This window comes from Artemia franciscana, chromosome 16 (assembly GCF_032884065.1).
Source record: "Artemia franciscana chromosome 16, ASM3288406v1, whole genome shotgun sequence".
NCBI classification, from domain to species: Eukaryota; Metazoa; Arthropoda; class Branchiopoda; order Anostraca; family Artemiidae; genus Artemia; species Artemia franciscana.
Genome location: NC_088878.1, coordinates 20,419,994 through 20,432,150, shown reverse-complemented (window position 1 = coordinate 20,432,150; position 12,157 = coordinate 20,419,994). Strand labels below are relative to the sequence as shown.

Below are 12,157 nucleotides of genomic sequence, written 5' to 3'. Positions count from 1 at the left end.
GAAAACATTTTTGACAATATTCTATTCCAAAGCTTAAGGGGGCTGAACCCTGGCCCTACCTCCACGGCCCAACCCTCCCCCCACAAAAAATTATTGATGATAATTTTTTCCAAAAACTAGGGAACTCACCCCTTGGGCTTCCTTCATGGCCTTACCCAAAAAAGCAACTTCTCAACGATATTTTATTCCAAAACTTATAGGAGTGACCCCTGGTGCTCTCAGGCCCGACCCCCCCCCCCCCTAAAAAATAACTTATTGACGATTCTTCATTCCAAAAACCACGGGAGCCGACCGCTGGTCCTCCCTTCATGGCTAGAACCCCGCCCCCGAAAAAAGTTATTAATGATATTTTATTCTAAAAATCATGGTAGCTGACCCCTGGCCCTCCTTCTATGTCCTTGCGCTCCCTCCTCTCTTAAAAAAAATATTAAAGATATTTTATTCTAAAAATCGGGAGCTGATCCTTGGGCCGATTCCCCCCCCCCCCATAAAAAATTATTAGCGATATTCTATTCCTAAAATCATGGGAACTGAATTCTAGGCCCCTTTTCATTGCCCGATCCCCCCCCCCCTGAAAAAATAAAACTATTAACGGTATTTTATTCCAAAAACCATTAGAGCTGACCCCTGGCCCTCCCTCCATGCCCCTCCCTAAAAGCAACAACTTATTAACAACATTTAATTCCAAAAATCATGGGATCCAATCTTTGGCCCTCCCTCATGATCCGACCCCCCTAAAAATAACAACTTATTAACGATGTTGTATTTTAAAAATCATGGCAGTTGGCCCCTGACCGTCTTTTCATTGCTCATCCCCCCTCTCCCCACCACAAAAAACGTTTTGACGATATTTTTACAGATATCATGGGATCTGACCCCTGGCCGTCTACCCACTGTCCTGCACCCCCCCCCCCAAAAAAAAAGGAAACTTTACGATATTACTTTTCTAAAATCATGGAAATTCAGTTTAATTTTATTTGCTCTTTCCAAAACTGTTCAAGACACCTATTGTTTTTACTACAAACAAGATTTTGGCTACTATCCGTTTCTCTAATGGTAATAACATAAAGTTCACTGCGTGTATGGCGTTTTACTAAAAAGAATTATATTGCAAATATTTTCTTTTGTACTTGTTACAAGATTAAAAATAAAATGAAAATTGCAGCAAAATAAAATCTCGATCTGGTGAGCTTTTAGAAGTTAATATCATTATATATCATTCAGTTTAGTTTTATTACCTCTTGTCAGGACTGCTTCAAGACACATATAGTTTTATTTTGAAAGCCTGAAACTTTGCCAATAAAAAACGAACAGAAATTAATAAAAAAAAAAAAAACTTTCCGAAAAAGACATTTTTCAAAGAAAAGTAAAGGCCATATAAAACTTAAGATCAGAAGAAATATAAACCTACAAAAACTCAAACTCAAAACGACCAGAAATTGCTACTAAAGAATAAATGAAACCCAAAACCAACAGAAATGCAAGAAACAATCATAGCAAAAACAACAGGTACTAAAATAAATGAATAAATAAATCTTAAACCTTAAACTAAAAGCGCAAATCAAGCTTAAAACGAAAAAAAATATTTTGCTATTGAAGCATAAATGAAACCCAAAACGAACAGATATTAAATAAACAATGATAACAAACACACAGTAGGTACTAATATAAATGAATAAGTAAATCTTAAGACGAGTGAAATTTAAATCGACTATGGAGATGAAGCTTAAAACGATTAAAAATCACTACAAATAAAAGTTTGGGTAGTGCCTCCTTCTCTCACTGTAAAAGCCTAAAACCTACTACGTCGTTGCTGTTTTACTGAAAACGCATTATATTACAAGTAGCCTGTGTTCTTTTGTACTTATTACATCATTAAAAATAAGAATTACAGTAAGATTAAATTTTGAACTGGTGAGCTTTCATCAATTAACATCATTATATGTCAAATATTCACTTTAATTTTATTAGTTTTTTCCAAGATTGTTTACTGTTTGTTTACTGCCCCCTTCTCTAGCTGTAAAAGTCTAATGCCTACTGTTTGATTTGTGCATCAATGAAAACAAGTTATATTATAATTTTTTTTTTCCAGTTAGTACACCATTGAAAATGAGAATAAAAATTACAGTGATGAACTGATGACCTTTCAATAATTAATATCATTATGAATTGAGTATTCAATTTGGTTTTATTTGTACTTTCCAAGACTGATCAAGACATATAGTTTTCAGTAAAGTGCCAATGACACAGTAGCTTTTAGACTTTTACATTGAGAGAAGGAGGCAGTACACAGACTTTTTTTTAGTGACTAGTGATTTTTTTTGGTTCAAGCTTGATTTGCATATTCAATTTAATTTTCATTCGTTTTCAGATTTATTTATTCGTTTGTGTTAGCGCCTATTGTATATTTGTTTTCTTTGATTTTTTGTTTAATCTCTGTTCGTTTTGGGTTTCATTTATACTTCAGTAGCAAAATATTTATTTTCGTTTTAAGCTTGATTTAAATATTCAATTTAAGCTTCACTCGCTTTAAGATTTATTTATTCATTTATATTGATAACTGTTGTACGTTTTTTTTTTTTTTGGTATGATTGTTTCTTTAATTTCTGTTCTTTTTGGGTTTGACTTATCGTAGGTTTTTATTTCTTCTGATCTAAAGTTGAATATGGCCTCTACTTTTCTTTGAAAAACTTCTTTTTCGGAAAGTTTTTTTTTTAATTGATTTGAAGAAAAAAAGAAGGGTTCCAGCCTCTTCGCTTTAAGGGAATGCCTCCAGAAGAGATGGGCTTAAAATACCTTTCACAATTGACAAAATACCCAAAAGTTACGCAAACGCTCCACCTTTCACAATTGCATTTTAATTTGTAGAAAAAGGGGGCATGTTGGACAATGTGAAAATTAGACTCACGCAAGGAATTAAGATACGTTTGATTAAAATATATTTATTTAGCTTTTGATCTCTACCACCATCCCCTCTCTCCACTGCCAACCTTTTAGTATAAGGGTAGGCATTTAAAGTTTTCAAAACTTGAAATATTGGAGGGGAAAATGTGGCTTATGGAAAGTGGGTGCAAAAATAGTGTAAACCTGACTGCATGCCGAAGCAAGCAGAGTCCAATCAGTGGACTGACTCAATGTAAAATTGAGTTTCTTCTTCTACATAAGCTAATTTTCATCTCAATGGTCCTTCTTTAGCATTATATTTGCTTTTCGCCAAGAATGATTTTATCGAACCAGAAACTGTTGGATTTCTAGAGGAGGAATTTGGACAGAAACTGCAAGCCCTAGTGTGTCTTTTAAGAGCCAAAAAGTGATTGGAGGGCTAATAACCTCCCTCCTGCGCTGTTTCTATTCCTTGAGGTCCTAACTTGAGATCACAGTAAAGTTTCAGTTCGTGAAATCATCAACAACGTGTCTTCACCACTTTTTTGAAGGGATGGCTGTACAAACTTAGGAAGGGGTTCTTTGATTATAAATTAAGTTTCTCTTTCTTTTTAGGATCATGAGTAATGTTAGGATAAACGGCCTCCCTCCTGTGAATTTATGTTACCTGTCCCCCCAGCCCTAAGATTTGTGATCAAAGTTTTAAGCTACCCACTTTTCTCAGAATAGTCGAAAAGTGCAATAAATATGCCTCCAAGGATGACACAACCATATAATTCCTGGGGCAAGGGCTGTAAACTATACCAGAACCTTTTTGATTTCAGATAGGTTCTATTGTGAAAAGGGGGAGGGGGCATGATATAGGGCATCCAATTAAATTTACAATTTTAGGGGTCATTTTCTAGGCTGAGAAGATCATACCTTTTATTAAGGAAGACGAAGGGTACTTAGGGGCTTAGAAATAGGCTAATAAAATCTTTCCCGTATCTGTTATATACTGACTATCGTAAGTCCTTGGGCCAAGAGTAGCATGATATATAAAAAAGAAGTTGTTTTAGGCCCCGTCTCCTCAATAACATTTCCCATAAAAGAGTCACTTTTTTTATTAGCTTCACAATTCTATCCTTAAGTCCTTGGACTAAGGGAACCCTAATTGAGAAGGAAAAATAGAGAAAAAATATTAGTTTCTAGCAAAGAGGATCATGTGGCCAATAATTTTCTTCTTTTTTTAAAAGCTTGAAACCATAAGTCCTTCAGACGAGAGGACCTTGACATACACAATCTATTCTAATTCTGAGGCACGAGATAATTTTTTTTTTTTAATTGGAATTAAATTTTCCATTATCATTGTCTGCGCATAAGAGATTTCATATTTTGGTGGGAGGGATTAGGGTGCTATCTGGAAATTAACGAAAAACTTGTCCTTGATCATTTTGAAACTTGCAGGTAAGCTATGAGAAAACTAAATAAAACAATGCTTGGTGTACAGTCCTCCACAGCATTTTGAAGGCCTCTTGCCTGAATTTCTTCTTTGCAAGTGTCAGATTTGCGATTAAAGCATTATTTTATCATTGATAAACCGGGTGTGGAAGAAAACACATAATTATTATCAAAATACTGGGTTTGTATGTAATAAAAACTATTTTGTGATACATCTTGGGGCTTTTCATTATATTTTTTATAAGGTGGGAATTCATTATTTTTTGTATGTCATTTTAGCGACCTAGAAATTCTTATTTAGATCGTTCGTCCTCTATAAAATGGTCAATGACGCAATTTTGTGGAAGGAAGGGGGACTAATTTTCCTCCTTAGTTTTCGAACAGTATTTACTTATCTTCAACATTCATAAATATAAAAATTCCCGCCTTCCCTATATTTTGTGAATTGGCACCACTGACTCTCATAGGTTTTAATGATTAAGAACGTCGTTCTTTTTTTTTCCATTGCCCAGCCGGGCAAGTCTCTTTAAAGTCTCTGTTTTTTTTTTTTTTTTTTTTTTTTTTTTTTTTTTTTTTTTTTTTTTTTTTTTTTTTTTTTAGTCTTCCTCTGGTGCCCAAACAATTATACTAGCTCGGCTAGAGTAGAGAAAAGTTTCAAAATTGGTAGGGAAAAACTATTGTTTTTAGTGGATAGTGATACAATTCTGAAGAGAAAAGGTGAATATTTCGGCTAAATCCCGGCCAGACGAATCGCAAAGATTTGGGGGCGGGGTAAACTAAGAGTGTTAATTCAGAAAAATGCAGGAGACATACTTTGGATTTTTTTTAATTCTGTTTAGAAATATATAAAGAAAAACATTTTAAAAAATTCAAGGGGGGGTACGCTTAAAAACTGAAAAAACAAATATATTATCAAAATCAAAGTATTAATAGTACCCCCTCCCCATTGGTGCCCCTACATTAAGCATACTTACAAAAAAAAACTCACATTTATAGAAATGTAAAAAGTGACTAAAATGGGCTGTCTGGTGATGCCACTGACGCATTTAAAGCATCTAAATTGTAATTTTAGTGATTTATTTGCTGATTTGGTATTTTTTTTTTTCAATTTTCTAGTATTTTTCAAACTGGCGGTTAAAAAAAGGAATTAAGACAAAAAAGGAATAAGGTGGGTTTACTGGCGGTCTGGAATTAAGATTTCCTACACTCTAATTTAAAATACCACAACATGTAATTTAAATAGCTTTTATTATATAACTTAGGTTATATAACTGTGTCTAAGTGTATGTGAAATCTAAGTTGGTTCAAGCAAGGAGAAGAAAGGTTATTACTCCCATCTATGCATGAAAACTCACTATCTCAACTCATATTCACTTAAAAGGGGGTTTAAGCTTAGGTTAAGCCTAAGCTAACAGACCGCCTCTCTGAATTAAGCATGTTTTTTTTTTATTTAGTAGTCGCCTTCAGGTTCAGAATGACACCTGCTAGGCCTGTAAAATCCTGGAAACCAGCATGCTTTAAAACATTCTTAAAGAATTATGTTATTCTTAAGCATATCACTTTAATTCACCCCAATACCCCTTCCTCTAATGCATATATATAGTCTAAGCTATGTAGGCTAAGCTAAAATAATAATTTAGGGGCTTCTTGGTAGCCTAGTCTGTTTTGGAAAGTAGGCTAGACCTAGTTTAGTTAGGCAACTGAAACTTTCAGGAGTGAATTTGTAGCCAAGATCAGGCCTATAGTCTAGGAAAGTACTAGGCTACCAAGCTACTATCTCTATCTGTTTCTTGTTTCTAAAGCTTAGAAAATTACTCACATGACAGGTAACCTGTCTTCTTATTGGCACCAAATATTTAACTTTAATTTTGGGTATTCAACCTTTTTTTTTTTAATGGCTCCAATTAAAAAAAAAATATTCTTATAGTCAGTAGAATTTTAAGCCTCATCCTCTCAAGATTTTTCCCCCCTAAGTTTAAGGAATGGATTTACACATCTTTAAAACTACAAATTGGGATTAAGCAAAAGGTATAAGGCTCAAAGCACTTTTCTTATGCTGCATTTGAGTAGGTCTGCTTTGTAAGATTTTACTTTTATAATGCAAGGCAAGGGTATGATACCTAGTACTTGGCCAGCTAATCTACTCTTCAAGAGCTAAATCACTGTAAAATTCTCTCATACTACCTAGAAAGTAGTTTTTTTCACCATTGAATATATCAAAATCTGCTTAAAAGGCATGTGATTTGCTTGAATATTTTAACTAGGCCTATATACAACACAAACAATTTCAAATATACTGATAGACAACAGTGGAGCATTAATTATTACTAAAGAGCCAGATAGTCCCCTCTCTCCCACTGCAACTTCTGTCATACCCAACCCCATGCTGCCTATTGTCATTTCCTAAGAATTTGTCAAGAAAAACTTGAGGCACTAGATGCTAATAAGTCTGCAGGACCAGGCAACATTTACCCAAGACTTCTGAAGGAATTGGCAAATAAAATCTGTATACTGCTTGGTCAAATATTCCAGTAGTCTCTTGAATCAAAGACAGTATTTGCAGACTGGAAGGGCATGCATATCACTCCAATTTTTAAGAAAGAAGACAGGACAAAGTCAGAAAATCATCAACCAATCAGCTTGACTTTAGCTATAGCTAAAACCTTTGAATATTTAGTCAATACAGAAACCCTGTCACATCTCCTGTCCAGCAGAATTCTGTTCTCAGACCAGCACAACTTCATCCTGGGTTTATAATATTATTACTAACCTCTTGGACAAGGGGATACCAGTGGACTTGATACTGCTTGATCTTGACAAGGTACCACACAAACATATTAAAGCAAGGTTATGAGCTGTTGGCAACCATACTGATGTGGTCAAATGAGTTATGAATTTTTTGACAGATTAGAAGCAGCAGGTCCAACTTTTTACAAATAATGGAGACAAAGTCTTATTACTACCATGTGAAGTTGTCATTGGAGTCCCTCAGGGTATGGTTTTGTGCCCTACCCTCTTTCTCATTTACATCAATGATATGATGAAGAAAGTCATCAATAACATTACACTTTACACTTATGATTCCAAGCTCTTTGGACCTGAAACCCACAGTTTGGTCTCCTGAAAATCCAAACCTGGCCAAATAATTGGCTGTTGGAGTTTACCACAACAAAGTACAGCATCCTCCACTTGGCAACAACAACCTATGCTGTAGTATATGATGCTTGACAAGGGATCACAGTCCAACATCCAGCTGCAGACTAACAGTGAATAAAGAGGTTTGGGTGTTGTAGCTGATGGCACTTAAATTTTATAAACACTGGCTATCAGCAGTAGCAAGAGCAAATTCTCGTCTTGCTCAAACAGACAATCACCAGCTACTCTTGGTCTGTCTTCCTAAGGCTTTATAGGGCTGTTGTCAGACCCATTCTGAATTTTGAGACGTACCTTACCTACCCCTTCTATAAGAGTGATATTAACCTATTCAAAGGCATGCCTCAATGTGCATAAATGGTCTGTGAAATATGCCATACAATAAAAGGCTAGAGGACCTATAACTCCTAACCCTTATCTTCAGATGCTGGCTTGGTGACATGATGCTGACTTACAAATATAATAGCCAACCAAATAATACTCTCTTCACAAAACATGCAAGTCAGCACCACACAAGAGGCTATTCAAAAAAAAAAATGTAAACATACTGTGAAGACATGAATACAGCAAAACTATTTTGCTGAACATGTCAATGATGATTGGAATAGCCTTCAAGACAAAACAGTGACTGCACCCACAACTAGGGTGTCAAGGCAACTTTTGTCTAAATTTAAATGTTTGAAAACCAGATGTTTTACCAGATTGTTGTCAGTCAATCCAAAATGGTCTAGGCCTAACTGTCAGCCTATCATAACTATCTAGCCCTATACAGATAAGGTCCTAGATTAGGATCCTGCTGTGTATGTATAGGAAATATACTTTTTAACCAGAACATCTGGCCAAGATTAGGCACTGGCCAAATACTGGTCTTATCCTATTAAGGGTTCTCAAAGGTTAGTGCCCTATGGAGGAAGGAGTAGAGATACATGCTTTAAAACACCCTCCTGCAGATCATAAAGGCTCTGAACACATTGCTGAAAGTTTTATTCACCTAACTTAACAAGATTCCAAGATGTTAAAAAGCCTCTAAACTAGAATGTTATTCCAAGTTATGTATAGTCTTTGAATTTCCCATAGACTCTTTTCTACACTTTAACAGCACTTCACCTAACAGTAAATAAGCAGAAGGAAGACAAGAGTCAGCTGATGATTTAATGAGTATTTGTAATTTGGGCTATATTTCTGTCTATTAGGGAAATAGGGTGAAGTAAAGTGATGTGGTTTCAGATTTGACATAGTAAGTACTCTAGACTATTTTAAAATGTTTTAAAGTAGTTTTCAGAATTAGTTAAATAGGTTTTTCCTTCTGGGGAGAAATATCACGACGTAAGAAGCCTACTTGTTTGTTATCATATGCCTAATGTCTAGAACTAGCTATGTGAGAGCTTCAATTTGCTGGAATTTCTCTTAGTGTTTGGTCTTAATGTAACTTTAATACTGCTATGTGAATGTGATATGTAGCTCTAGCATGTAGAATGGCATATGATGGTAAGTAAAACATCATTTAGCCATCAAATGCTACCTATAACTAGGAATCTGAAATTGGACTTGAAATAATTTAAATAAGAAAGAATATGATTTTTTTTTGTTTTCTTAGGCTCTATAATTATATTTAGCTCCTCTATGAGTTGGTTCAAGCAAGGAGAGGAAAGGCTACATATTTCCACAATAAGAGTGACAATGCATCTTTAGAATCAGTCCAAATCAGGACAACAAAATGTATTAAAGAACTATATCATGTCCCCTGTCCACCCTGTCTCCATAAACTTAAAAAACTATCTCTAAGATATCATCATATATAAGGCAATTTGATAACAGCATAAAGGCTTCTAAATCCTAAGAATACAATTCCTGACCTTTCCCAACCAGACAGTTCAAAGAGCATTTGTGGTCCCTGGCCATGGAGCCTTTTGAGGGGGAATAAGTATATTGTAATAGAGTTGCTAGCTTATGGAAGTCCCTCAACGAAAAAACAGTGACCTGTATCAGAATGAATTTAAGTCATCAGTGGACAAGGAGTGGCTCAGCAAACTGTGGTGTACCTTTTGGGATGCTACAGATAAGACCTCAGGTGCTGATAGTGTGTTATGTTAGTGTTTTAAATATGTTGGTTATGAAATTAGAGATAAGCTACTGAAAATTATCTATATCATTTTTAAAAAAGGGAAAGCACCTAGCAAATTTAAGAAAGCTTCACCTAAACCCCTTTATGAGAAAGGTGATAAGAGTGAGTGTGGTAATTGTAGGTGGACCAGCTTGGTTTCTATAGGAAGCAAATTGCTTAGTATGATGATGCTATATAGACTTAGAGATGCTGTAAGTGAGGTTTTGAGAGAAGTAAAGTGTGGCTTTAGGAAGGGGAGAGGATGCATTTATTAATTTTCACTATTAGATTAATCATTGAGAAGTGTCTGAGTCATCAGGTCCCTTTAGTCCTCAGTTTTATAGATCATTAGCTGGGGTGTGCATGTAACTGAACCATTATGCAACTGAACCACCAGGCAACTGAACCCCATTTAACTCATCCCTTTTGCAACTCAACCCCATTTAACTGAACCACCATGCAACTGAAACCTTGTGTAACTGAACCACTGAATTCAGTTCTTCATTAATCTAAAAACATGAGGCAATATAATTGGGTAAAACACCAGTTAGAATTTTTGCATTTTCAACCTTGTTGGAATTGTTTGTTTCTCAAATATAAATGCCTTCTTTTTCTCATGATACAAATGCCTTTCAAGATCATTCTTAAAAAAGCTTTGTGTTATTCTTACAAAAACAAGTTCCAGTGTCACAACCATGAAAGGTGATTTTATTTCTCTTCTTTTTTTTTTTTAGATGAATCAGACCTTTCTAGATGTTAAGTAATAAACATATGTGTTAAAATATGTGATCTTTGTCAATCAAGAAAACGAATTTTTATCAGGTGTCTTTGAGAAGATTACAGCTAAAAAGGATATGGGAGGGGGACTGGTTCAACGTCAGTCTTTTTTTCAACATTCCTTCAACATGCCCAGAAAGTTTAAACTTCATACCCTCAGGTTGACACATTGCAGATATGTTGTCTTGTAAAAATGGATACACAAAGTACCTCTTGGTGTAGTCAAAGATGGTCCTAAATATTTTCCAAACTATGTAATGGCTGATACAATCAGCGATTGTATATTTTGCTGGTATTTCCTTTTCACAACCAATAAAGGAAAAAATATGTTTTGATTGTGTTTGGCATTTTTCTTGACATTTCCCTATGATTTAACCTTAATGCTCCATGCTTCTTTTTATTTATTGGATCAAACATGCCTTCTCTTCTTGATTAAAAAAAAACACCTCGTATGTTAATAATAGGCAACTTGCACAACTTACAGCCCTTGCACCAGGGGCTAGGGGCTGTGAACCCTGGAGGCATAGTTAATTAACCTTTGATCTGTTTTAAATAAGATGGTCATCTCAAAACTGTTGATCAGATGTATTTGGGGAAAAAAGAGGGTGGGGTGGAAGCCCTTTGATTGCTTTTCATTCTTAAAAAGTGCACTGGAACCATTGATTTCCAATCAAATGCCCCCCCCCCAGGTTCATACAAAAATATTGTCAATAAAAACCTTTTTTGTTAACGTTGACTAACTAGCTTAACTTACAGCGCTTGCTCCAGGAGCTTATGGCAGGGTTGTTAACCCTAGAGGCATGGTTATTTGACCTTTAGACTATTTTGAAAAAAAAGTTTGACTGGATGCATTTGCAGGGAAAATGGCTGTTAAGAGGCTGACTGTCCTCTGATTATCTTTGATTTTTCAAAATTGAACTTGAAATTTCAATTTCCAGTCAATTGAGCTTTCTCCAAAGTTTGTACAACCATCTCCTCTATAAAATCCTTAAATTTTAACAATGGGTAACTTGCAATGACCTACAACTCTTGCCCCAAGAAATATGGGGTTTTTGTTAATCATATTTATTAATCACGTTTTATTGTTTGATTGGAAATGGAAAGTTTTTACTGCCCTTTTTAAGAGTAAAATGTGATTAGAAGACAACCAGCCCTCTTGGGAAAAACACCTCCTTTGGGAAAAACCTTGAGGAAATATCACCTCATGGTAAAGACCTCCCTGTGAAATATCTCCTCTGGTTGGTATCAGATCAGTTTTTGACTTATAAAAAAGACTAGAACTGCCTGGGGATCATAACTAATTTCTACATCCATCCTCTTCTTATCTCTCCCCTAGATCTTCTGTATTTATCAAAAGATTGAATGAGCGTTGAGATGTTTTGGCATTAAAATGCACCCTTTGAGGTATCTTCCTCTCTCCCTAGCTACAAAACAATCAGAGAACCACATTGCAGAAGTTGAAGTACCTTTTTAAGTTTTGTAATTTGTCCTTTGCTCACAGGTACTGCTTGTTATTGGGAAGCACCTTTCTGGCATGGTAGTTTTATGAAGGGGAAGAGTTTCTGGAGGATTTTCCATGATAAAAACATTTTTTACATGGAGGGGGGAGGGCAAGACTTACCCATAATTTACTCTTATTCATTTTCCTTAGCACTTGTCAGCTAAACTAAAAAATTAACAGAACCCAAATAAAACATTCCAATTTAGAGAACCATATTTTCCGCGAGGGGGTGCTTTCAAGGGGAGGGTTTTTCCTTGGGAGAGGGAGGGGTGAACGCCTTGGCCTGTAGACAGTGACAG

The 12,157-nt window shown here is 35.4% G+C and overlaps 1 protein-coding gene across 6 annotated transcripts in view; it reads left to right on the top strand.

Moving 5' to 3' along the window:
• Positions 1 to 5,459: 5,459 nt before the first annotated feature.
• Positions 5,460 to 12,157, top strand: part of LOC136037190 (cartilage acidic protein 1-like) — a 59,971-nt gene continuing 53,273 nt past the window's right edge. For 3 of the 6 annotated variants that reach the window (XM_065719764.1, XM_065719765.1, XM_065719766.1), the window contains exon 1: positions 9,452 to 9,547. In XM_065719764.1, the coding sequence (XP_065575836.1) occupies positions 9,467 to 9,547 (81 nt within the window). In that variant the 5' untranslated portion in view covers positions 9,452 to 9,466. Of the gene's footprint in view, positions 5,647 to 9,451; positions 9,548 to 12,157 lie in introns of those variants that run through there. The other 3 variants (XM_065719767.1, XM_065719768.1, XM_065719770.1) reach the window with 2 other exon arrangements.